This window comes from Mustela nigripes, chromosome 9 (genome assembly GCF_022355385.1).
Source record: "Mustela nigripes isolate SB6536 chromosome 9, MUSNIG.SB6536, whole genome shotgun sequence".
NCBI classification, from domain to species: domain Eukaryota; kingdom Metazoa; phylum Chordata; class Mammalia; order Carnivora; family Mustelidae; genus Mustela; species Mustela nigripes.
The window spans coordinates 4000470-4027542 of NC_081565.1; the positions used below are offsets into that span (position 1 = coordinate 4000470).

Here is a 27073-nt window from a genome sequence, read left to right on the forward strand (position 1 = left end):
TTATTTGTTGTCTTAGGTTCAAGGACGCCCACAAAAAACACAGAGCATCATCATCTTGGAGTCCCATGTCATCTGCTGCACACTGAGCACAAGTGGTGGCTTACTGCTGGAGTCTGCTTTTCGTGGGCAAGGGGGTGTCCCCTTCAGTTGTGTCATTGTGGATGAGGTCAGTTGGCGCAGTTGGATGGTGCTGTGAGGGCCGAGTCTTGGGGGTCTTTGCTGCCGCTGACCTAGGGAGAGCAGGGTCCGTGGGCCACTGGTGTTTACCTGCTGTCCTGTGTGTGTAGTCTCGTATGTTGGAATGTGTTGCTGACAGCCCCTCACAGTTAAAACGGCTTTTCCAGAATTGGGATTCTGGAATCCCTGACTGTTCCAACAGATCGTTCCCAAGGAGTATCTCACTTCTGCTTGGAACAGCTCTGGTTCCCTTTTGAAGCAGTTTTAATATAACTTTGGACAGCTCTGAGCCACAATATTTTCAGCTAACATCCTTTATCCGTAGTTCATTCATTGAGCAAGCATTTGTTGGGTACCTACTGTTTGCCAGAATGTGGAGCCAGAAGACAAAAGACGCAGAAAACGAGATACAGAGGATCAATCCAAGATCCGTTTTCACCAAACGAAAGAACAGACATCATGGAAGTGATGAAAATAATTGGAGAAAATGGCACTGAAGAGAAACTTGAGTCTTGCAGATGATGAGGCCTGCGGGGAGCAAGGAAGAAAGGGGGTGGCGGGGAGAGGGGGACTCACAGCCATGCAGTTCCCTTGGGCATGTGCCCAGAAGGAACAAAGAACATAGAACTGGGGCATTACATGCCTTCCAGCTGGCGGCTGGTTCCCGAGCGGTCATGGTGCCCGAGTGGTGCCGGCTTCACAGCGCCTCTGCGGTGGTGGTTCTTAATTGGCTGTCGAGAGTGTTTGTTTCTTTGTTGTTTTATTTTCTAACCAAAAAAAAAAAAAAACCAACCTTGTTTTTTTTGCTTACTTTATTTTTCTTATTTTTTTAAGTTATTTCAGTCACCTGGTGCTCATCACAATAAGTACACTCAAAAATCCTTTTTTTTTTTTTTAAGAATTCATTTATTTATTTGACAGACAGAGATCACAAGTAGGCAGAGAGGCAGGCAGAGAGAGGAGGAAGCAGGCTCTCCGTGGAGCAGAGAGCCCGATGCAGGGCTCGACCCCAGGACTCTGGGATCATGACCTGAGCCGAAAGCAGAGGCTTTAACCCACTGAGCCACCCAGGCGCCCCCCAAAATCCTTATTTTTGATACTCAGTGCAGAAAGAGAAAGTGATACTTTTCTGAATGTTAGAACTTCTGTGAATTAGATAAAGTGCACACGGATAAAGAAACGGCAAAGGTGATTAAGAACCCCTTCTCATTATGTACTTTATTCTCAAGGCCGGGCAGTCTTGTGAGGTTGAGACTCTCACTCCACTCATCCATCGTTGTAACAAGCTCATCCTCGTGGGAGATCCGAAACAGCTCCCTCCCACGGTCATTTCTATGGTAAGTTAGTTTCATGTTCATATTACTTAAAAGTGGAAGGGCCTTCTTTGTTACTGTGTTTGGAGGGGTCTTTCTTGGATCAGCATCTCTTACTTGGAAAGAAAAGGAGGGAATGGCTAAGAAAGGGGAAACACTGTTGGAATTTTAAGAGTAAGAGTCTGTAAAAATGTCCCTGTGTTCCTGATTGTGCTTCTGTGCACATGTGACATGAGCAGGGTGGGTGCCCAAGACCAGAAGGCGAAGGCGAGAACGACCATGTTCTGTGTGCGGCCTGCTCATTCTTGGGGAAAGGCAGTGCGCAGCTGTTTTAAGGGCTGTATCCAATCCATTTTAGTAACACACACACCAAAACAATAATAGAAGAAAAATTTTAGAAGAAGTTTCCTAATCTTCTGATTTATATTTAAATGTATATATTTGAAAACATTATAAAGAGTACTTTAAATGTATTCTTAAGAGTACATTTCCAGTGCTAGAATTTTGTGTCCTGTCATACCAAAAAAAAAAAGTGCTTCTCCTGTCCTCTGAAAGTACAGTGTCAGGAAAAGGGGCCCGTGAACCTCATTGTGGGAGGAAACAGCCCGCGCCGGGAATATGCCCGCCCTCTCTGCTCCCTCACCACAGAGAGCTCCTACCAATGCACGCCAGAATCAGGACGTTTGGTAGAGGGTTTGTAATCTGAATAGGTGTAGACCATGGCTTTGAATGTAATAATAGTTGAATATTTCACTGATCCGTGGATTGTTGGTACAGAGTGGTGGTTGCATAAATGACCCCAGAGAACAGATCATTTCAGAGCTTTTCTGTTCAGTTGTGGAATGAAAGCCAGCGGGTTGGTTGGTTTTTTGGTTTTTCTTTTTTTGTCATTACTGTGTTTTGACTTTGGATTATTGAAAATGATAGCGCAGCTCTTTGACATCTGAGCACACATGCACGACCACGCTGGGACTAGATAGGAAGGAGTGGGGGGAAACGGTATTACTTTCTAAATCATAGGTTCTTTCTATACGTGATTTTAAATAGGTCTGCGTAACTAAATAAAATGTTAGTAGTAGACATTCAACAGTTTCATCTACGTCCCCAGAAGCTGATGTACTCGTTAAGTTAGCCAAACCTATTTTGAATCTCTCTGGGGAAAAAGAAAAAGTAACAGTTCCACTTGTAGAAAAAAACTGAGTACATCCTACAAGATGATGCAGATTCTGTGTTCTAACACAGAAGGATATTCCTGATCTTTTTACAGACTAGGAAAAAAGACAACCCGGCACGGAATGCTTCTGCCCCCTTTAAAGCAAACCCTGTATACATACAGCCTCCACACACAGACCTTCCAGCCACCTGACATACCACATCTTAGCAACTTATATACTGTTTGTTACCCCTCCATGCAAGCTCCGTAAGGGCAGGGACTCTTGTCTGTTCTCTTCACTGTTTTAACACCAGCGCCTAAAACAGTGCCTGAATTAGGCTGGCACTCGATGACTATTGATGGAAAGAAATAAATAAACACACAACAAATGCCCAGCAAAATCTGTTAAAATACTCAACTAGGTTGTTCCCAGTAATTCTTAGAAACAGGTGGACAGAAAAGCATGTTGAGAAAATTAACTTTATAATTTTCTAAATTTTTCTCAATAAGCCCATATTATTTCTATAATAATAATAGTAAAAAGCCCAAGCAGATTTTTCTCATTTTTGTTGCTGTTTTTATCCATCACCAAAGCAGTGAAGTTGGGGCCCATCAACAATCCGTTTTCACTACATGCTGAGTTCAAGAAGTTCAGTCCGTAAATTTGCAGAACACCATGTTATTTAAAAGAAATGCAGTGTGAGTTGGTTCTTGATTATTCTCCATGAACAGAATCACCGACAGCTCCCCTAATTTGTGAAGTAGGTTTTGGAACCTCATGTGCACGGCTTCCGCGGCATCACGTGTGGCCATCCCGTCTCCATTGTCTTAGTGTGTTCTTCAGTGCACGTTTGTTTCTAGATTATGTAAGACGCAGTACTTTTTGAGTATTTCTATGATTTGACATTGAAAAGTATATCCCAAGGCACAGCTATAATAACATTAAAACTGTTCTCTTCATTTGTCTCTTAGGTCACTAATTTTTCAGGTCTTAACTCATTAACAGGTTTATGAAATCAATTTAGTCATTATTGTCACTTGTCTTTCTTCTCCACTGAAATACAAATTCTGTGACATTTGGTCTAATTTACCCAGCAGTCTCGGCACCCTAACTTCTAGATGGTCAGTGTTATGTTGGATAGACGGACGGACGGATGGATACATGGGGAGACTGGTCTTTATAAGACTTGTGTACAGTGACAACCAGTATTTCTGTTTGTGAGAGAACACCTTAGATATAATTGTTAAAATCTGTGTCGCAGTTCTTTGTTTCTTTTATTATTGATTCTTTCAGGTGACCTCTGTTAGCATCAAAATAGCTTTACTTGTGGTCATTACAAGATCACATCTTTTCCTTTTTTTTTTTCTTAAAGTAAGTAGTTTCCACTCCAAACATGAGCCTTGAACTCACAACCCTGAGATAAAGGCTCACATGCTCACAAGCCAGCCAGGTGCCCGAGATCACATTTTTCTTTTCTAAGATTTTTTTTTTTTTTTTAATTTATTCACTTGTCAGAGAGAGAGAGAGAGAGAGAGCACACAAGCAGGCAGAGAGGCAGGCAGAGGCAGAGAGAGAGGCAGGCTCCCTGCTGAGCAAGGAGCCCAATGCGGGACTCGATCCCAGGACCCTGGGATCATGACCTGAGCCGAAGGCAGCAGCTTAACCCACTGAGCCACCCAGGCGTCCCCGAGATCAAACCCCGCAGTATATGGGTTTTCTGAATAAACTGTTAACAGTCGAGCTACATGGCTCTCCAAGGCCTGAAGTCAGAAACATCTTTCTCTGAATCTGCTTCTTGGTCATACATATTAGTGCTCAGTCACTGTTTTTACAGCAGTGGGGAAAGTATGAACAAATGCTTGGAGATCGTTGTTCTCGCCCTTTCCAGAAAGCTCAGGAGTACGGCTATGACCAGTCAATGATGGCGCGCTTCTACAAGCTGCTGGAAGACAGCGTGGAGCACAGCGTGGTCGGCCGGCTGCCGGTCCTGCAGCTCACCGTTCAGTACCGGATGCACCCGGACATCTGTCTCTTCCCCTCCAGCTATGTTTACAACAGAAGCTTGAAGACGAGCAGGTGAGTTCCGCTCGTGGCTTTGTAGCTTGTTTTATTTGTGGGCTTAGCTGCTTAGGAAGAATAGCTGTTTTACTGTGTTCTTAAGTGTGACCTAAAAAGCATAACAGAGGTTTAGTACTTTTTTCTAGTTACAAAAGCCATGTTGATTTTAGCAAATGCAGATAAAAAAGAAGAGGGGAAGATGACTCTTATTTGTGCTGCCCAGAAATAATCACTGGTAACATTTTGGTATAGCTATTTCTAGTCCTTATACTATGCATATCTTATTTTACTTTTTTAGTTTTTAAATTTTTGAAAAAAAGAATCACACTATACTCAGCATAGTACGGATCTTTGACTTATGACGGAGTTATGTCCCAATAAATGTATCACAAATCAAAAGTGCATCTAATACACGTAACCTACCGAACACGGCGTAGCCTGGCCTACTGAAGTGTACTCAGAACACTTACATTGGCCTACAGTTAGGTAAAAATTCTCCAACACAAAGCCTGCTTTATAACTGTTGGTTATATAACTTATATATAACTTATCATATAACTTATCAAATACTGTACTGACAGTGAAAGACAGAATGGTTGTTAAGTGTAGAAGTTGGTTACCCTCGTGACCGTGGGGCTGACCAGGAGTGGAGCCTCGCTGCTGCCCAGTGTCTCGTGAGAGGATTGTACTGCGTGTTGCTAGCCCCGGACAAGACCCAAATTCAAAATTCCAAGTACAGTTTCCACCAAAATGTATTGCTTTTGCACCATAGTTAAGTCACATAATGGTAGGTTGAACCATCCTAAGTTGTGGACTGTCTGTATTCTCTGGCTGGCTTTTTTCACTTATCGTATTGGGAGTGACTTTTTAATTACAGTTATCTTTAATTGCATAGATCACTCTTCCTGGCCCAGAACAGAAATACAATCTGTTTTTTACCTTTTACTAAAACACATTTTGATAAAATAAGGTAGGTATTTTTTACCCCCAGCTCCCTCCCTAACAAAAAAATGTTAATAAAAATAAAATATTTTCTTGTAACTTGTATTCTGAATGGTGGCTGCTTTTTTTGTAGACAGACTGAAACCAGTCGCTGTTCATCAGACTGGCCATTTCAACCTTACCTGGTGTTCGATGTTGGAGACGGTTCAGAAAGACGGGACAATGAGTATGTTCTCCTCTCTTCATTCCCCGGGAGAGTCCCAGAGTTGTTATTTTTGTTCATATTTACATGGAAAACATTTTCCATACATCTCTTTGCCTTGTGTCAGGGCACAGGCATTCTGTAGCTAAGCTACTAGCTTTTCCTTTATTACCCTAAATTAACTAATATCTTTCTCTGTACATTTCGGCCTTTTAGTTCTTCTTAATCATGTAATGGGGATCATAATCGCTATCATGGTAAACACTTGAGTAAACACATGCTAAGATCATAGCTGTTGTAAAACAGATATGGCTGTTGTGCATGGCTCTTGTGATCTAAGAGGAGACACAGACACAAATGGGAATCCTCAGGTTTATTACTTATTCCAGTGGGTTACGTGGCGCGAGGATCAGTGTAGACCCGTTTGAATGAAGGTGGGAGACCCAGGGCACCCAGTACCTGATATGTGGGATTGTGAATAAGGAAACATACTCATGTGGTTTGTGGGGCACGAGAAAAAGTGGTTAGCGCAGGTCCCAGCGTGGAGTACAGGGAAATACAGGGGGCACTGAGTGCTCTGTGCCTTATTGATAAAACCCTTCCTCAGGAAGGGTTATGTATTAGTTGAGCTACCGGGGTGCGGGGAGAAGACATGGAGTGAAGAAGTTAGGGACACAGAGAAGCGGTTGATCCTAAGCGCTGTGGGGGGGAGGGTCACAGAGGAGGGTTCACCTGAGAGGTGACCAAGGAAAGTAAATTAGACTTCAGGGGTGGAAGAGCTAGCTGGCTAATGGTGGGGGGGTGGGGGGGTTACGATTTTATTTATTTATTTATCTGACAGGATAATGAGAGAGGGAGTGGGAGAGGGAGAAGCAGGCTTCCCGCAGAGCAGGGAGCCCAACACAGGGCTCGATCCCAGGACCCTGGGATTGTCACCTGAGCTGAAGGCTGATGCTTAATGACTGAGCCACCCAGGCGCCCCAACAGGATTTTCTATAGACTTAAACTTAAGTCGGAAGTTAAGATTGTGGGTATTAAAGGCCCTTGAAGTGAGACCAGTAAGGTGGCCTCAGGTGCAGTGCATGTAGCTCCTAGAGCGGTAGTGAAGGGGTCCCTGTAGTTCAGGAGGTGGGTAGGGAGAGCAGGACGAGGCCAGTAAGGAGGCAAGCCCACTGCAGGATTCCATGTTGTTCTCTAGGGGCCGTGTCTCGTTCAGATGGTGTGGACGGCATCACACCTCGGCTGTGTGGTACGTGGTTTGCACAGCCAGTGGTGGGGAATTAAGGAAGATAAATGACTAAAGCACTTTTTTCAGTGTGTGGAAGATAGTAAATTTCTTAGTTTTAGCTGTTGATCATTCATATCTGCGTTATCGTAAATGCTTTTGTTCTTACTGTTGCTATCCCTGTTACAACAAATGAGAACGGTGAGTGACCTTCGGTTGATTTCAGAATCTTTTCTTTCTTACATCTTCTGTTTCACTGGGTGGTTATAGGTCTGCACGTGTGCAGTATTAATGGTCATTATAACAGCTTCTTTGAGCCGCTGATGACTGAATAAAGGTGAAACTTAACCTGCCTGCCCTTCACTGTAACGGAAAAGAAAGTAGGACTGAAGCTAGCAGTTGGACTGCTATTAGTTTTGATGTGTTTTGTTTTGTTTTTTTTTCATCTTATTTAGCTCATATGTAAATGTTCAAGAAATAAAACTGGTAATGGAAATAATTAAACTTATTAAAGACAAAAGAAGGGATGTTACTTTCCGGAACATTGGCATAATAACCCATTACAAGGCTCAGAAGACGATGATTCAGAAGGATTTGGACAAAGAATTTGATAGAAAAGGGTGAGGCATCTCTATTTTTACAGATATTTCCAGTTTTTCTGTTGAATTAAAAAGAAGAAGGAGGGGATCAAAGGAAACCTAACTCTAGGAAATGGTCTTAGGCCGTGGTGATACGGCAGGGGGAGACTCAAGGCTTTGGTCGTGCTGGGTAGGGAACACTCACACTCCTGGCCCTGCAGACCAGCCGTCGCCAGAGTACCTCCTGCTGGTCGCAGTGTCCTCACCACCATTGGCAGTGGACCCGACTGAGAAACCCTCAGCCTTTTCCTTTAGTTCCGTGACTTGTTAATCTGAATTCTCATTCTAGTAAGATTTACAAAGTAACACTTTCACTTAGAATAAAGTATTTAATCCTTTTCATGCCTTTATGTACAGGGTGAAGCTCATGTTTTTGTCTCCTCCTTACCTCGACAGTAAAATCAAAGATTAATTATTGGAAATTGATTAATTCAAAAATTTCTTAACTTAGGAACACACAAGCTACCAAAATTGGCTCTAGAAAAATTAGAAAATTTGAACAGACCTGTACAAAGTAAAGAGATGGAGTTAGTAATCAAACACTTTTCCAACAAAGGAAAACCCAGGACCAGGTGAATTCTACCAAACATTAAGATCAGAATTAACACCAATCCTTCTCAAACTTTTCCAAAACATAGAAGAGGAGGGAAGACTTTCTCACTCCTTTTATGAGGCCAATATTACCATACCAGAGCCATGGAAAGACATCACAAGAAGAGAGAAACTACAGGCCAGTATCCTTTATGAATATGGATGTTAAAAATCCTCAACAAAATATTGGGAACTGAATTCAGCAGCATATTAAAAGGATAATACACCAAGACTATAGTGGGATTATCTCAGGAATGCAAGGTTGGTTCAATATACAAAAAAATCACTCGTGTGACACACCGTTATTAATAGAATAATGGGAGAAAACCCACATGATCATCTGAGTAGATATAGGAAGAGCATTTGATGAAATCCAACACCTTTCATGATGAAAACATTCAACAGACTAGGAATAGAAAAGAACTTTCTCAACCTAGTAAAAGGAATCTATGAAAAATCCCCAGCTAACCTACTTGATGGTGAAGCTGAATCCTGTCACCCCAGGATCAGGAATGACACCTGCTCTCACCATTGCTGGGCAGCACGGTATTAGAGGTTCTAAGCAGGATAATCGAGCAAGAAAAGAAATTAAAGGCACCCATATTATAAAAGAAGTCAAACTACCCTTTCTCATAGTTGGCAGGACATTTTATATAAAAAAACACATAAACTATTCATTTTTAATGAGTTCAGCCAACTTGTAGGATGAAGATCAGTATACAGAGATTAGTTATATTTGTATTACAGTAGCAACGAGCAATCTGAAAAGGAAATTTAAAAAACAATCGTTTGTAATGGCATCAAAATGCACAAAGTAGGAATGAATGTAGTAAAGGTGTATAAAACATCAAAAAATACAAAACGTTGTTGAAGGAAATTAAAGAACACTGAGATAAATGGAAAGACAGTCTTGTCTGTGGTTCGGAAGACTTCCTGATGTTAAGGGGGCAGCACTCCCCAGAGTGATTGATCCTACAGAGTCAGTGTTGTCTCTGGCAGAACCCAGCTGCCTGTTTTACAGAAATGGACAAGCTTAACCTAAAATTCATGTGGAAATGCAAGATACCCCAAATATCATGAAAAAGAACTACATGTTGGAGGGTTCACACTTTGCTCTTTCTGAACTTCCTGGCAGAGCTGGTTATCAGGACTGGTGCTGTCCTAAGGATAGGCCTATAAACCAGTAGACTAGAATTGCCAGTTCAGAAAGAAACCCATTCATTAATGGCCAGGTGCTTTCCAACAAGGGTGCCAAGACCATTCATTTGGGAAAGAATAGTCTTTTTTTAAATGGTGCTGGGCCAACTAGATCTCCATATGCAAGAGAATGAATTTTTTTTTTTTTAATAGTGTGCAAGTGGGGTGAAGGAGGGGCGAGGGAGAGAGAAGGAGAATCTTAAAGGAGGCTCCGTGCCCAGCGCAGAACCAGACACGGGCTCCATCTCACCACCCTGAGATCATGACCTGCTCATGCCGAGATCAAGAATGGGAAGCCTAACCGGCTGAGGTTAACCCAGCTTAACCCAGATGCTGTGAGAATGAATTTTGACTCCTGTCCCACAGCATACAGTGTATGAACTCAGAGTGGGTTAGAGCACTGAATCTAAGCGTAAAATTATAAAGTTCAGAGCTATAAACCTGTCTGACCTCAGATGAGACAGCAGTTTCTCAGCATGACACCCAAGCACGAGTTACCAAAGGAAAAATAGATAAACTGGGCTTCATAAAAATTTAGAAACTTGTGCATGTCAAAGTACACCATCAAAAAAGGGAGAAGACAGCCCCCAGAATGGGAAAATAGACGCATAGTTCCTGAATAACCATGGTTTGACTTAGAATTTTCCAACTTCATGATGGTGGCAAAGCAGTACACATTGAGTAGAAGCTCTACTGCAGATTTCAAATCTGAATCTTTTCCCCAGCCGGTGGCAGGCAGTACGATCCTCTCTCATGCTGTTGGGCAGTAGCGGCCACTGCTCCCGGTCAGCACCGCAGTCAAGAGGGCGCATCTGATAACACTGATAGCCATTCTGTCCTGGTTCCAGAGCAGTCACATGACTTACAAACAGGCTTTGCCGAACTGTAGGCTGATGTAAGCATTCAGAGCCTATCTGAGGTCTGCCAGGCCAAGCCAGTGTTCGGTAGGTTAAGTGTAATAAATTACATTTTCAGCTTAGGATGTTTTTAAACTCATGGTGGGTTTATTGGGATGTAACGCCATCCTAGGTCAAGGAAAATCTGTACTTGCAAATCATGCATTTGAATTATATAAAGAACTCACACAACTCAAAAAGTTAAATAGTCTACTTTTTTTAATGGGCAAAGGATTCGAATAGCATTTCTCAAAAGTAGGTTGTAAACAAATGGTCAACAAGTATGTGAAAAAATGTTCCACATCGTTTGTCATTAGGGAGATGCAGATCAAAAGCACAGTGAGATCCCTTTTCACCCGTCTGAACAACGAATAAAAAGCCAGACAGTGAGGGACAGGTTGGGGCAAGGATGTTGAGAAATTGGAATCCTTTTGCATTGCTGGTGAGAATTTAAAATGGTAGATCACGGTGGAAAACATTTTGGCAGTTCCTCAAAGAATAAAGCATAGGGGCACCTGGGTGGCTCTGTCAAGTGTCCTCTTGATTTCAGCTTGGGCTGGGCCTGGTCTCAGGGTTGTGGGATCAAGCCCCGTGTCAGGCTCTGTGCTGGGCGTGAAGCCTGTTTGGGATTCTTTTCTCTCCCTCTCCCACTCCCCCATCGTTCACATGCATGCTTTCTCCGTTTCTCAAAAAAAAAAAAAGTGAAGCCTAGAATACCTGTATTTTTGAGGTATATCCCTGAAAAAACTGAAAAAACGTTTGCGCAGAAGCTCAGACGTGAGTGTTGCAGCAACGTTGTTCATAACGCTAACAAAGGGAAAACAGCCCAGATGTCCATCCACTGTAAGTGCGTAAATAAACCATGGGGCATCTGTGAGTCAAGTACGCAGCCCTGAGAGGAGTGCGGGGCCATTCTACGCCACGGCAGGGAGGAGCCCTGAGCATGGTCTAAGTCAAAGAAGCCAAGCAGGAAAGGCCACATATGTACGGTTCCATTCATACGACATTTCCAGACACGAAGTCTGTCTGTCGTAGATGCCAGGCCTGGAGAGAGGGAAAAATCGAGACTAACTGCTAATAGGTCCAGGCGGAAGAACTGCAAAAGTACCCGGGGGTGATGTTTGCATGGCCCAGCGGGTGTACGAGAAACCACCAAATGCTCCACTCAAGAGTGGTGACCTGTAGGTTACATGAATTATATTCTGCTAAAAGATCGAGTGAAAAAGCTGAAAAATGCCACTGTATAAATATGCATGTTTAGTAAGTATTCTAGCGGTTTCCGATAAGCATGTTTGTGTTCTATAAATAGGCCAGCAGAAGTAGATACCGTGGATGGGTTCCAGGGCCGGCAGAAGGATTGTGTCATTGTCACGTGTGTCCGAGCAAATACCGTGCAGGGCTCAATTGGGTGAGTGTCACCGGCTCTTCACTTGTCTGTGATCTCGAGTCCCATCTGTTTCCGATTGCTGCTGGGGAATACCACTCGTTGCAGTATTTTCCTTTGTTAGAAACTTGGGTCACATCATGAAACGTTCTTGTTTCACTTGTAGAGTTGATCCGCTGTCACGTCTGCTTCTCTTGGACCTTGTCTGTCACCTGCCTCCAAGGGCAGTCTGTTCTTTCACTTCCTAAGAGTGACCATCTCTTGGCTCGGGGTAGTCGGCCTGTCCTCTCCACGATCTGTCACGGAGGGGCTTTTCATCTTCCCTGTGTTTTTGTGCTTTGCTAAGTTTGTAAACCTTAGCTCCTGTCCGTTTACTCACTGAAGATGTCAAGGACACTGTAGCAAGTGACAGACAGGAGACTCCAAGTTCCAGAGCCCGGACACTCGTGTGGCTGCTTTTTCCTGCTCTCGAGGAATGGGTGAAATTCGCAGTTTAGAAATGTGTTTCCCTGCTCTTAAAGGAAACAGTGACGTGAGTTCCCTCCGCCCGTTCGGAGAGTCTGCATGGACAGGTGGGGCCCTGGCATCTCTGGGGCGTCCCGTGGAGCAGAACAGTCGCCTTCTTGACACAGCCGTTCTGTTGTCTCCGAGCCCTCCTCAGATCTGGTGGTACCTTTTCCTGATATGTGCGTGCTTCTGCTCTGCCTCCACAGCACTTTACTGATCCTCACACAGATTTCGAATAACTGACTAGTAGCGTATTTTTAGGACATCTCTAGAGCTTAAGAACGCCACCTTTAAACTTCCCAGTATCTCCTCCAAGGCAGAACACAAGATTGGCAGACGGATGCATCACTTTGAAGGAAAGCTCCAGGCTTTTCGTTTCCAGGTTTTAACGGGAATGGCTGCTTTGCCAGGGACCCTGTGTTGGGAAGAGGGAGAAAGTGATGCACTGTTAAAGGAGGAGAAGGAGCCCCAGGACAGTCGTCTGAAGCAGCGTCTGTGTCCCCGCACTCATGCTAAGTCACTCTGCGGCAGGAAGTAACTTTGCTTTTGTCACTTAGGTTTCTGGCAAGTTTGCAGAGACTGAACGTCACCATCACACGAGCCAAGTACAGCCTCTTCATCCTTGGACACTTAAGGACCCTCATGGTAGGTGCATTCTGGGAGCAGAGTGCTCTGGAGCTCGCCCAGCGTGACTGATACTGGGTTGAGCTTTTGTCTCTATTTTCCATGAGTGCGGAATTGATGCGGGTTACAGAACAGTGAGCTGCTTCCCCTGGCTGCCTGGAGCTTCTGCCTGGAGCTTTCGCAGATGTAAACCACTCACCCTGTCCCAGTGACAATTTAAAAAAAAAAATACGTCTCTGTCCTAGGACTGTTGAGCTCTGTAAAGCCACCCACATGTGGAAAGTGCTAGCACAGTTGCTGGCACTCAGCGGACAGTCAGCTGCTGTGGCTGTTACTGGCCCAGCTTAACGCCAGCTCGAGGGAGCTTGGATCTTTTCTGTCTTGGCACTGGGAGCTTGCTGCGTGCTCTGTGTCGCTTGGGTGGGGGGAGGCGGGGTGGGTTCGCATCCGACCAAGAGTGCGGCCTCCGTTGGTGATAGCACAGCTCACCGGCGCGGGTGTTTGCTGCTTCCCTCGCTAGCGATCGTTAGCTTTGAATTCTTCGCATTTTTGTGTCTCACAAAGTCAGTGGTTATGATAGTAGAGGAGCGGAGCTAATGCATTGGATTTTTTCAGCTAGTTTTCCCCGTGTTTTCTGATATGTACCACCAGAGGGAGTTCAAACACAGTCTTTCTCATTCCGTTTTCCCCTACATCTGTGGTCTTCAATTTCTGTAGTTTGTGTGCCCCCTTGAAGGACTCTTTAAAAGCTGCATACCACCTATTTTTAAGTTGATATCAAAAATTTGTTATGGTAAGTTTAAGTATTGTTTAAGATTTTGAGTATATTACAAATACTGATATTGTAAAATAAAACTTTATTTTACATCACTCTTAAATGAATCCATTGGAAACAATTGGACTCCTGGTCCGACTTTTTATAGAATTGTTTTCCCTTGTACCATGAGGATCTAAGTGTTAAAAAGTGGTTTCTCATCAGTTGATGAACCCGTTCGAATTATTTTTTTACACAGTTGAATTTTGGTAATGTTTTATCCTGAAAGTTAAAAGATAGAGCTGTGTGTCTCCTAGCGACACCCTGATTGAAGGAGACTTCCTGGGCACCCCTGTTTTCACTGCCCCCTTGGGCACCCAGGAGTCTGCTTGTGCCCTGGCAGCCGCATCGTGCCCCGTGGAGAGACTGGGGATGGGCAGGTCGTGACTGTGCAGGACGGAGTCGGGGCGGGGTAGCCCCCAGGAGCAGGCAGGGAGCTGGGGCGTCTGCACCCTGAACAATAGGAAAACTCCCAGTGTATCCCTTGGGCTGGTTTGTTTTGTTTTTTCAAATTCTTACCCCAGTTTCCCTTATAGAAATGGAGTCAGTGGTGAAGACACTTGATTTCCTCTGAGAAACCAAGAGTAACAGCCCATTCCCAAAACTGTTTTTATGATCCTCGGCTCGGATTAAACACCAGGTTGAGGTGCTGTAGATTTGGCAAAAATAGCAGCGAGGCCATTTGCTTCACGGCACAGCCACGCTTCAGCCTCGGGGGGAGATGCTCTGCTGCGCTCCAGAGTGAGGAAGAGGCCCGAGCCCCAGGCCCGGGAGTGCTCCCTGGACTATCTGGTGCTTCCCGGGCCTCTGCGTGTGCATTGTATGCAAACCTTTTGCCCTCACAGAATCCCAGTCCATCTGATCCAAGAAGCCATTATGGGAGGAATCATTATTTTATGTACTACTATCAAACTGTGATACTTTATTTTCACGTAGAATTTTTATATTTATTTAAAGAACTTTTCTAGGCTTGTTTTGACAAGACAGACTTTTATCCTGTCGCCCTTGTTCATATGTAAAAGAGAAAGTACAAACAGGATGAGTAGGTCGCAGAACTCCTGAAAGGACTTCACTTTCGGAGTCTAGCGCTCCAGAATCGTCCCCAGGTCACAGTCACACGTGTCCTTGTTCCCGCCACAGGCTGTTCCCTGCGCCGGCAGAAGCGTTGGAAACTCCGTATTTCCTAAGGGTGCCTCCCCATGGTCTCTGGGCTTCTCTTCCAACTCCTGGTCTCCGTTCTCCCCGGTAGTAGTGCTGCTACTTTCGTGTCTCATCAGAAGGTGCTGTGGGTGGGTTTTTAGGCGTGCTGGGACTCGTTCTTTAAGTGGTTTATTGGCTGAAAGTCAAGGAGTTGCTGTTGCCGAGCCATGAGTTCCTCCAGGATTAGCTACTTAGAAAGTGCTGCCTGGCCAGGGGGTGCCCCAAATCAAGAAATGGTAAAATGTGAAAACAATGTGCATTTTAGAGTTAGCTAAAACGTTATGCCCATTTTACAGATGAGGAAACAGGCTCAGAGAGGTTAAGTTGACCAAGGTCATGCCACAAGTAAGGACTGCTACCCTCACCTAGTTTTTTGACTAGGGCAGGAGGCTCCACGAGGGCCGCTGTTGTCTTCCTTCTAAAGAGGCGCACGTTCTGATGGTTGTGAAGCGGGTTATTGCTGAGGAGAGTCCGGCGGGAGGAGAGGAGCGATCAGTGCAGTCGGGCTTCCTTCTCCTCCGGCTTGCTTTCACGACTTAAGTTCCTCCGGAAAAGAGACCAGACCGTGGGAAAGTTCTGTGGAATGGTTGTCTCCATGGATGAAGACGGTTTAGCCCTTTGGAGTCTGGGAGGCCTTTGGGAATTGAGTGAAGGCTGTGGGACTCTTTCTAGAATAGTCACACTCACACCCCACAAAAGTTAGGGCTCTCTGAAACCAAGCCTTCCTGCTCCACAGTGTTAGCCTTTCGAGAGAGAGGCAGGACTCTAGGTCAAGTGTCCGGGGGAACTTCCTGGGGTGACAGAGCTGTCCTGTGTCTGCTCCATCCAGCGCACGAACTGAGAGCCACGTGGTGAAATGGCGGACATTCTTTGTCCCAGGCCGTGACCGGTGCTCTTTTCCGATAACATGGCTTCGTGATTCTGTATTTGAACTTTAATGGATTCTTGAGAATCTGTTCGCAAAGTATATTTGTTGCTACTCAGAAATGAGAGCAGAAACTCACACTTCCCAAGCCTCTGAGTATTCTGGGCGTGTGATTGTTTCTCCCTCCTCTGTTTCCAGGAGAACCAGCACTGGAACCACCTGATCCAGGATGCCCAGAAGCGGGGCGCCATCATCAAGACGTGTGACAGGAACTACAGGCACGACGCGGCCAAGATCCTGAAGCTGAAGCCAGTGCTGCAGAGAAGCGCGACACACCCCCCCGCCGTCGCCCCGGAGGCGTCCAGACCCCTGGGCGGCTTGCCCAGCAGCAGGCTGGACAGCGAGCTTGCCAAGACGTCCATCACGTCTCTCTACCACACGCCCTCGGACTCCAGGGAGTCTGCTGGTCCCGTCACGGCAAAGGACCCTGAAAGGCCCCTTATCCAGGACCGGCTTCGGGACCCAAGACTGCTTAGGAGGCTGGGCCTGGACCCTGAAACCAGAGGGCCGTGCCTCAGGGATCCGCAGCCTTCAAGCCCCCAGCATCCCGGGGCGACACCGCCCTCGGGGGAGCCAGGCTTCCCCGGGAGTCCCCAGGATGTGGGAGGCGCTCAGCAGTCCACTGCCAGGGGGGCCGCTCTGAACAACCACAAACCTCAGGCACACTGTGACCCTGCAGCTGCTGGGACCGAGGTCTCCGCGAGTAAAAGAAGATGTGATTGGGAAGAAGGGCTCGGCTCCAGGAGAGAGACGCGAGCTTTCAGTGAGGGGGACCAAGAGACGTGGAGCCCGGAGAGCTACCGCTGGAAGAGGAACCCGGGCTGGGACAGGAGGGGCCTGGAGAGGGAGGACGGCAGCTCCAAGAGAAGGAGACTTTCCTAGGAAGGCCACGTGGCTCGGACTGGCCGCCGCCGCGCCGTGGCAGGCTTAAGATGACCAGCTCACGGGATGTCCAGATGAGATGTTGTTTGTTTGTTTTTTTTTCCTTAAAGGAGTTTGTGTGCCATTGGGAAGCACGGAAAGTGCACCCTGACCCCCGGGCCTCGTGGTCATCTGCCGTAGCTCAGTTGCAGACGCTTTCGAGGGCCTTTGTGTGTCTGCAGTATTGTCCTTGAAGTCAGAGACTTCGAATGTTGATCCCTTGTTCTAAGATAAGGGGTCAGACGGGGTGCGTGTTGTAGAAGTTGAAATGTATATTTGTATAGCAAATAACAAATCGTTTTAAAATTTAATCTAGTAGACCGCTTTTCTTTCTCCTGCTTAAAATGTTGTTCACTTTCAAGAGAACAAACTTTATATTCACCAAAAAAAAAAAAAAACGCAGGAGGAGGAGGCCAGGCCCTTTTCAGACGTGTGCACAGCGCAGGCTCTGGAGGAGGCCGGGTTCTAGCGGTGGGCCAGAGGGCTCCGGTTCTCGTTCAGAAAACCAGTGTCCTCTCCTGGGGGAGCCTGTGGGCAGCTAAGTCGTGTTAGGTGCAGATCTGCGGATGCTGGATGTTTTCTGATTAGGCTCCTTGGCCCAGGGTAGTACCCCGCCCTGCCGAGGCCAGCCTGCTCCAGGCAGCACGTGGTTTTCGAGCTGAAATTCAAGTTCCCCTTGAAATAGATGAAGGCGAACCGAAAGAATAATTCTTGACCCACCATTCAGATGCGTCCAGCGTAGTGTGGGTGTCCCATAGCTGGTGGGTGACAGGTCCCGTGGTTGCTGGGTCGGGAGCCCCGCGGGGGACCCTGGGGAGCTGCATGTTAGACGTCTGCCCAGGGGACCTGGTCATTGACCCGGCAGCTTAGGACCCAGGAGGGCCGGCCAGATAGAATACTGTAGGCGGGAAAGAAACTGCCCTTCCAGGGAGAAGGCTGAAGGGAAGTGCAGACAGGGGAAGTTGGGACCAGGGAGAGAGTTGACAGGTTTCCTGTGATCTTTGGAGACTGTGCTGCCTAATGAAAAGACACCACTGTTGCAGGGTCATCTGTTAGAGGGGCTTGTGCCGTGGAACGTGGTGCCCTGGGGAAGGGGACGTTTGAGTGTGTGCACAGGGTCGGGGGTGAGGGGTCTGTCGTGGTGAAGTCCAGCTTTCCAAACACACACAGACACGAGAGTAGGTTGTAGCCACAGATGGCGCTTGTCGGAAGTAGTGGTTTGTGGGGAAGGCTGTGCCGCCCATCAGTGGATCTGGGGAGGGCAGCATCGCGAAGATGGGTGGGCACCGTTCGAAATTTTCCCAGCTGCTTTTAGGCAGAGGGCTTTGTGTCAAATTCTACTGAAGCTTGTTATTAAAAGCTTTAAATGTTTGTCAAAAGTGTACACATTCTGCTTCTTCATTACCCACATCGCCCCGACGGGGGTCCGGACACCTGGTGACGTCGAGTGGGCACCCCCGGCCCTCAGGGAGCACACGCTCCGGCCCCACGGTCACCCTGTCCCTGTGTGCCCGCAGAGGGCGGGTCCCCGGCCAGCGTGAGTGCAGGGCGAGCCGCACCCTGGCCAGAGGAGGCCTCTGTGAGCTTCCTGCTTGTGCCTTTGGCCAGAAACGTCTTTGTTACTTTGATGGACTTTTCCTATTACTCCACTTGAGCAAATTCTTGGTGTTAGCAGTTCAAAGGGTCTAAACTCCGTTTAGAGAGTTCCATCCCCAGCTGTGGACTTCGCTGCCGTGCTCGGACCAAGGTCCTCGGTGAGCCTGTCCTCACACACCGTGTCCCATCTGCTGGTTCCCCGCGCTCCCCCGTAGGAGCCTGTGTCCTGCTGGCCTTGCCCCACGAGCACAGCCTGCCGGACGCTGCACTTGACACTGTTTGTTTATCCAGTTGGTAAGAAAATGTTGACACAAAGTGTCTCACACGCGGCTGTCCCCGCGCGAGTGGGTGTTGTCCTTGCAGAGGGAGGAACAGGCTCTGCTCCGTCCTCAGCCGCGGCGCCGCAGCACACGGCCTGTCTCCGTAGTCCTCCCGCCAGGAGGATGTTCCGCTTAAAAGCTTGTTTTGCTGCTCTGTGTATACTTTTCCTTGAATTTATGTGCTGGTTTATTTGGTTCTATGTTTTCATGTATCACCAGGAGCAAATGTGATAAGTACATATGAGTAACTCCTGTAAATGGATTTTATAACAAAACTGTACTAAACTATTTTCTAAAATTAGTTGCGCAGATGATAATTTTTTGCTGCTGCTTTGACTCTTTCCGTGCTCTGAGTTCACAGCTGGGAGGTAGGAAACAGTAGCCCTCTTTGTGAAAAGGTCCATTTTAAGAGAAACTGGTGAAATCGACACCAGAAAACCGGCCTCAATGAGGTGGGATTCAGGGTCCGTGCGCTCAGCAGCAGGCTCCGCCGCCACGTGGTCTGTCCGGAGGAAGCATGTGGCCGGGATTTGCTTTATTCAGGTCTGTTCTCCAGCCCCCCTGCTGCCCCTTCCAAGCTCTTGGGGTGATGGAGTGTCATCTCTGAGGCCACAAGGTGTCTCACCACCAGCCCTGGTGGCCAGTCCTCTTTGGGAGCTTGGCCCGATAGAAAAAGACGCTCCTCTCTAGGCGGAGGCTGGGGAGGGTCGGGGAGGCCGGGCGGGCGCGAGTGGAGCTTCCAGAGGCAAGACGGGTGCAGACGTCCAAGTTGGGGTGACTGCCGGCGCCCACAGAGGTGGGGCGCGCGTCCTACGAGCCGTGGCTGCAGGTGCGATGTGGGACTCGGCCAGGCTCCTGGCGGAGGGCCACTTGCTCGTTCCAGATGCCGAGCAAGTCCCTGGGAGGGTGAAGTGATGGGGGCAGGAGTGAGACCAGGGATCCGATGGCCATTTCGTCCATGGAGTTCATTACCGTCGCCATCTGTGGCAGGGATTTTTAAAGGTCCTCCTGCTCGACACCCACGCAGTCCCCGCCACCTCCCTGGGGTCGCCATTCATTGTTTGAGGAATAAATAATTCAGGGAGGAAGCTGAAACTGAACTTCGGCTTACGCAGAATTTACGCGTTGTGCCGCGCACGGCAGCACTTTGTGTTCTCAGGGGACCCGTCTGTCATCCACCCTGGCCTGTACGGAGGCATCTGCCACGTCAAGGGGCATAAATGGTATCTGTAGACAGATGGGGTGCTGGAGGCCCGCCGGGCGGTCCGCGGGGGCCCTGCTCCCGGGCGCTCAAGCTGGGCTGTGCGGGCGGACGGGGCCACCTTTGTGCTGCAGCCGCGTCCCCGCAAAGAGAGGTGTTAGCGTGTCATTTTCTTAAATTTGTGTTTATTTTTTTAATTTCAGTGTTCCATCGTGTCATTTTCAACCTGGGGACCCGCTTCGGAGTCACCCGGGGAGCTCTGGAAGAGTTCCACTCCTGGGCTCTGCCCGGGGGTTTCTGACATAAGGGGTCCAGGGCCCAGCACTCGCTGCCTGTTCTGTTCCTTTCTCTTTTTTTTAAAACTCTTAAACTCCCTCGCAGGGGATTCTGCGGAGCAGCCTGGCTTCGCGGGGTCAGGAGTGAGGAGCAGCCCTCGGGCCCGTGGGGGTCACGTCTGCCTCCCTCAACGCATTGTCTCTCCCAGGAGCCCCAGATAGGGCCAAGCCCACCACGAAAGGCCATCAGGGGGCCTTTGCTTTCGCTCAGATGACGGTCCCCAAGGACAGCGGGGGGGTGGGGGGGGAGAACGGAAAACCGCTTGGGGGACTCCGGGCCGTTAGAAGGGAGGACATCCGGAGGGAGTCCTCGTGGCCCACGAGGGCTCGAGAAGGCAGCCAGTCTGGTACTGGTCCGGCCAGGAAGGCCGTGTGGCTGTTGTTTAGGCGAGGGGACCCCGGCGCCGGGGCTGCATGTGGGGTCGAAGTCACTCATGGCCAAGTCCACTGGGCACGTGCACTCCCCTTCGTGATAACCGGAGCTTTCCCACCAAGCGCTGACACCAGAGCCGCCGTTGTCCCTGTGGGGACGTGCCCAGGGTGCTGCAGCTGAGAACTAGCGGAGCTACGGTCCGGTGACCGGAAAGCCCTTGCTCCTGACCCCCTACGGTAGGTGCCAGCAGGACAAAGGGCCAGGCTGGCCCCACGCACACAGACCTGAGAAGGACTCGGTGTTGACCGGACGGGGGCAGCTCGGCCTAGCTCCGCCCTGGCCACCGGCAGCCTCCAGGGCCGTCACTAGACCTGAACGTGGAAATTGGGGTTTGAGTTCTTTTTCTGATTCTTTTCACCAGTAGGTTCCAAAATCAGGCCCCCAGCGCCGGGGTTCTGGGGAGGAAGAGGCTAAGCGCGCGGTAGGTTTCTGTCCCCGCGCATTCGGGCTGCTGCAACGAAATCCCAGGGACCGGGCGCCTTCCGAACGTCCTCGGCCCGCTCCGGAGGCCGGGAGTCCCAGGTGGCGGCACCAGCGGACGCCGTGTCTGGTGACGGCCTTGTCCCGCCGTGTCCTCACATGGTGGAAGGTGCGAGGGAGCTCTCTGGGGCCTCTCTTCATGAGGACACAGACGCCACTCGTGAGGTTCTATCCGCATGACCTAATCACCTGCCACAGGCGTCACCTCCTGTCACCATCGCTTGGGGGGCAGAATGTCGACGTGGGAACGGGCAGAGGGGGACACAAACACCGTTCCACGGCAGTCCGCGCGTTGTTGGCTTGGGTGGGCAGAACTCGCTGCAGGTTTGCTTTCGGACGGGGACGGGAGACCCCGCGTGACACCGGAGGCGAGAAAAGCCACAGCCTCTGGTCGGCTTCTCCAGCGCCTGGGCCGGGAGACTGTCCGGCTCTAGGACAGAGGGACCCAGCTTCTCCTGGGGGACAACCCTCGTCTCCGGCCACGCGGGCAGGCGGACGGGCTCCAGTCCAGCTCACGGCTTCCAGCGTGCCCTCGCTCTCCCCTCCCCCTCCCCCCTCCTCCCCTAACCGCCGCCTGTGGACTCCGAGCTCCAGCCCGAGGCTTGAACACGACCGCCTCAGCCATGGAAGGCCAAGTCCAGGAGATAATACCTGATGTTGATTTTTTAAAAAGATTATTTATTTAGTTATTTGACAGACAGAGATCACAAGTAGGCAGAGGGGCAGGCAGAGAGAGAGGAGCAAGCAGGCTCCCCGCTGAGCAGGGAGCCCAATGTGGGGCTCAATCCCAGGACCCTGAGATCATGACCCGAGCTGAAGGCAGAGGCGGCAGAGGCTTTAACCCACTGAGCCACCCAGGTGCCCCCGGTGTTGATTTCTGACAGGAATTCTGCTTAACCGAACTCCCAGACACGGAGAGCTCTGGTCCCTCCCAGTAGCAGAGTGGCTCGTCCCTCCTGCGCTGAGGAGGGCTGACTGTGGGAGCAGCTGGGTATGGGGGGAACACAGGCCTGCAGGGGTGCGTGCTCTCTCTTGGATCTCCTGCTCGGGGGAGGCCAGCTCCTTGCTGTGAAGACACTCAAGAATCTCCATGGGGAGAGGTCCTCATGGGGAGGAACCTCCTTGTGCCAACAGCCAGCGGCATCGACATGGGCAACGAGGACGCCATCTTGGAAGTGGACCCTCCGGCCGCAGTCAGGCCTTCGGATGGTACAGGCCTAGCGGATGCCCTGATGGCCACCTCATGAAAGTCCCCAAATCAGAACCACTGAGCTGAGCTGCACTGGAATTCCTGACACAGAACCCGTGTGACCTAAATGTGGGCCCAAGTCCCCCCACCCCCCGCCCAAGTCAGTGCTTTTCCCCAAAAAAGAATGAGCTAGAAAGAAGACACACGGCGTTATGCCGTGCAAAGTCAGCAGCATTCCAGCTCAGGGAGGCAGGGAAGGCTGAGAGCTGACACATGGGGCAGAAGCTGACATTCCAGGAGCCCCACTGAAGAGCGCGGGAACCCAGCGGCGGGAGCTCGCAGTCAGGCGGAGGGACTGGCCGAAAAAACTTTTTTTTCAGCGGGCGAGCAGCCAAGCCTTACTCTAAGGGCAATAGGGAGCCATGGAAGGTTTTCAAGAACTTAAATGCCTTGATCGGAACCCCCGTAGCCGGCACTCTCCTCCCAAGTAATCTTGGGGCTTAGAGACTGGCCCTCAGCCAGAGCCACCACGTGCCACCCATCAGCAGGGGCGTGGCTAATGACGGCACCTCCGGCACGTGGTGACAGCCCCCGGTGTACATTTCAGTCATTTTTTTCTTCTTTTTTAAATAATTTACTTGACAGAAAGAGACACAGCGAGAGAGGGAACACAGTGTCCGGCAGAGAGAGAGGGACAAGCAGGCTTCCCGCTGAGCAGGGAGGCCGATGTGGGGCTCGATCCCAGGGTCCTGGGATCGTGACCTGAGCCGAAGGCAGAAACTTAACGACGGAGCCACCCAAGCAGCCCTTCAGTCATTTTTCTTGACCTGGAAAAGCTTCACAATATCATGGTAAGGGGCGGTTTTATTTTTCTTCTCTGTGTGTGTGTGTGCATGCATGTGTACATACAACGCACAGATTTTTTTTAATAGGGAAAAAGAAACCCTAAAAAGACAATTTTCCAGTATGTTTAACAAGGACTAGGTAGTTGGGGTTTTTAAAATAAGTTTTATTTGATAGAGCATTTTAGGTTCACAGAAAGAGGAGAGGAAGGTATACAGAGTTTTGTCTGAAGATCCTTCTCCCGCACACCAGCCTCCCCACCGCCTCCCGCCCTCTCCGGAGGGCGCATCTGCTGCGGGCCCTGCGTCCATGGTTTGCCCAAGGGTTCACTCACCTGCATTCCAAGGGTCTGGAGATCGTGTGATGACACCCGTGGGCCATTCCAGTGTCACACAGGATGGTTCCACCGCCCTAGAAACCCTCTGTGCCCAACTAGTCCAGGGAGTAAATGCAAGTTTATTACAGATATATGTTTTAAAAAAAATTTTTTTTCTATTTCTTGTACAATGAGTGTGAATTATTTTTATAATAAAATTAACTTTTTAAAAAAGATTGTATTTATTTGACACACAGAGAGAGAGCACAAGCTGGCAGAGTGGCAGGCAGAGGGAAAGAGAGCAGGCTCCTAGGCGAACAAGGAGACGGATGTGGGACTCGATCCCAGGATCCTGGGATCATGACCTGAGCCAAAGGCAGCTGCTTAACCGACTGAGCCACCCAGAGCTTTCGAGAAAGGCTGTGTTAGCAGTATTTTCCTCACTCCTTGTGAGCCACTTCCCCGCGATGGGCTCCGGGTCCTTGGCTGCCCTGCACAGGTGCTCACCGCCCCCAGGGCTCTTGGGGTCCCCTCAGGCCACAGCCACCAGGTCTCGGAGCCTTCCCACCCAGGACCCCCAGAGTGGGGGCACTGCCGGGGCTGGCGCATGGATGGCCAGAGGGGCAGCTGCGCTACGGGGGACACGCGCAGCCCTCCCCAGCCAGGATTGTGCCGTGTGGGCTGCACTCCAGGAACAGCAGGGACCCGCGCCGTGCCAGGTGCACGTGCCAGGTGCGCCCCAGCTGCCCTAATGCGAAGGAACTTGCCACCGGCAGGGCGGCGCTGTTGGCCCGCTCCACGCTCCCTGGGGCCCGCGGAGGGAACCCGCCTGGGGATCTGACCCCCAGCTCGGCTCCAGCTCCGGGTGGGCGGTGGGGACAGTGACCCGCGCTGCCGCCCTGCGGCCTCGGCGCACACAGAGCAAGAGGCAACCAGCCGGGCAGAGCCGGGAGGAGCTCGCAGGTGGGGGAGCAGGTTTTCCCTCAGAGACGCCCCCGCGCCGTGGTGCGCAGCGATAAATGTTATTTGCACGAGGGACTCCGGGAAAGGGGCGGAAACCGCCCATCTGTAGGGGTCGTTCTCAAAGCCGGTTTGACCTGGGGCCCTTTATGGACCAGGGCCCCTGCCCGTGTCCGCAGAGGTAGAGAGGCATCGAGCAGCGCGGCGCTGACCGTGGAAGCATTGCGTCATCGGGGAAGACGGCCAAGGGCACGGGGAAAACCCCGCATACAAACCTAGGTAGGGGCTGACTTACCCGAGTGGCACACGCGCGTTGCCACGGGGCTTGCGGCCCCACTCTGGCTCTAGCGGGGGACTTCGGGCCACGTGCCCCCCACCCGAGCCTCATCTGGGGAACGGAGATGCATTTGTTTGGGATGTTTCAGCGTTTTTATGAAGGATATGGTGCCGCCTCTCTCCTGTGATGTGTCTTTTAGGGTCTCTCCGTGGGGACGCACGCAGCTCCGGTTGAGGGGTTCTCGGTGGGGGCGGGGTGCAATTTGGGGATGGGTGGGCGCCACTTGCGTCTGTCGCGAGCCAAGCGTGCAGCCTGACGCCGCCTGGTGTGCAAAGACACCACCGCGGCAGAACGATCCGGTGCGAAGGGTCAGTCGTGCCGCGGCCGAGGGGCCCCTCCCGGTCACCCAGGGCCACCTCGAGCTGCTCTCCCAGGGCGGGGCTGCCCTGCAAGCCGCTAGCTGGGCTCCTGTGGCGCGCAGCCGGGTTCTCCCGCTACTCGCTCACTGTCCGGTACTGCCGCGGTCACCCCGCACGCACGCTCCGGTCCCCGGGGCTGGATTTTCTCCGGGCGGCGCGGAGCCGAGGGACTGCCGGGCGAAGGCACCGGAGACTAAACGGTCCGCTGACGGACACTCCCGCCAGCAGTGCATGGGACAGCTCGATGCCCCACGTCCTCACAAACACTCGGTGCTACCGATGTGTTTGCTAATCCGATGGGGGTAAACTTTGTATTTCCTGCATTGCCATGGGGCGGGTCTCAGGTTTGCTGACCATTTTCTTTCCCTCCTCCGGGGTTTGCTCTGGGCCTCCTCTCCTCGCTTTCTTGGGCTGTTCGTTTTCTCCCTTGATTTGTTGTTGTTGTTGTTGTTGTTAGAAATTCTTATATTTTCCATGTTAATCCATTATCTCTGTATGCGTTTCCAGTATCTTGTCTCGGTCACGGCTTGTGCTTTTTTCCTCTTGTCTTTCACGGTATAGAAGATTTTTATTGTAATGTGGTTGAATTTATCAGTCTCCTAAAGCTTTCAAAACGTTACTTCGCCTTTAACCTCTTGAGTTTATTTTAATATATGGCATGAGGAAGGAATAAAGTTGTATTTCCCGCTTCTCACAATGCACCTTTATTAACAAGTTTATTTTTAAAATTTTTATCGTTTTTCGGGGCGCCTGGGTGGCTCATTTGTTAAGCGTCTGCCTTCGGCTCTGGTCATGGTCCCAGGATCCTGAGATCAAGCCCCGCATCAGGCTCCCTGCTTGGTGGGGGGAAGCCTGCTTCTCTCTCTCCCTCTCCCCCTGCTTGTGTTCCCTCTCCGGCTGTCTCTCTCTCTCTGTCAAATAAATAAATAAGATCTTTAAAAAAATTTTTTTATCGTTTTCATTCAACTTCTTGTCCTGAAATTTTTAAATGTAAAAGAAAGTTAAAATAGTGCAACGAAGATCTAAATTCAACGAAGACGGAAAGCACGCAGGTTCCGCAGTTTCCGACACTTACCACGTGACGCTTCCTTGTTCCGTTCATTTGTCTCTGCGTTTGGTTTTCTCAAATCAGTGTCAAAATGTGTTGTGATAATCATGATATCTCACTTCTAAATACTGGAGAACGTATTTCCAAGGAATAAGGACTTTTAAAAACACAGTAACAGCAGTTACCGAGATCGGATGTAATCATCTGATTTGTGTTCACATTTCTGCCGTTATCCTAAAGCGTCCTTTATTGCTGAGTTTTTAAAAAAGACTTTAATTCCGAATCCAATCAAGGATCACACATTGCATTTAGTTGCCCAGTCTCTTCAGCCTCCTGTGTGTAAAACGTTCCACTCCTTTGTAAATTTTATTTTGTGTCAGTCTGTCATAGTACAGACATTTTTGACAATTAAACGCTAGGTAGCTTTTAGAATACCCCAGAATCTAGATTTGTCCGATCGTTTCCTTGTGATTAGAGTCGGGTTAAATATTTATTTTTATTTTTTAAAAAATTCATTATCGGAGAGAGAGAGTGAGAGAGAGAGAGAGCATGAACAGGGCAGAGACAGGAGAAGCAGACTTCCCACTGAGCAGGGAGCCCGATGTAGGACTCGATCCCAGGACCCCAGGATCATGACCTGAGCCAAAGGCAGACACTCAACCGACTGAGCTACCCAGGCACCCAATTGGTTAAATATTATTTGACAGACAGAGAACACAAGGAGGCAGAGAGGCAGGCAGAGAGAGAGGAGGAAGCAGGCTCCCCGCTGAGCAGAGAGCCCGATGCGGGACTCGATCCCAGGACCCTGAGACCATGACCTGAGCCGAAGGCAGAGGCTTTAACCCACTGAACCACCCAGGCGGCCCCACCTCCCCTTTTTGAATGTGG

At 49.6% G+C, this 27073-nt stretch overlaps 1 protein-coding gene across 6 annotated transcripts in view; it reads left to right on the plus strand.

Annotated features, from left to right (window-relative positions):
• Positions 1-18985, plus strand: part of SETX (senataxin) — an 86367-nt gene extending 67382 nt beyond the window's left edge. For 2 of the 6 annotated variants that reach the window (XM_059410468.1, XM_059410470.1), the window contains 8 exons: positions 17-166; positions 1407-1514; positions 4533-4720; positions 5778-5870; positions 7527-7691; positions 11703-11801; positions 12842-12929; positions 15986-18985. In XM_059410468.1, coding sequence (XP_059266451.1) covers positions 17-166; positions 1407-1514; positions 4533-4720; positions 5778-5870; positions 7527-7691; positions 11703-11801; positions 12842-12929; positions 15986-16729 — 1635 coding nt within the window. In that variant the 3' untranslated portion in view covers positions 16730-18985. Of the gene's footprint in view, positions 1-16; positions 167-1406; positions 1515-4532; positions 4721-5777; positions 5871-7526; positions 7692-11702; positions 11802-12841; positions 12930-15985 lie in introns of those variants that run through there. The other 4 variants (XM_059410471.1, XM_059410472.1, XM_059410473.1 and 1 more) reach the window with 4 other exon arrangements.
• The last annotated feature ends 8088 nt before the right edge of the window (positions 18986-27073 follow it).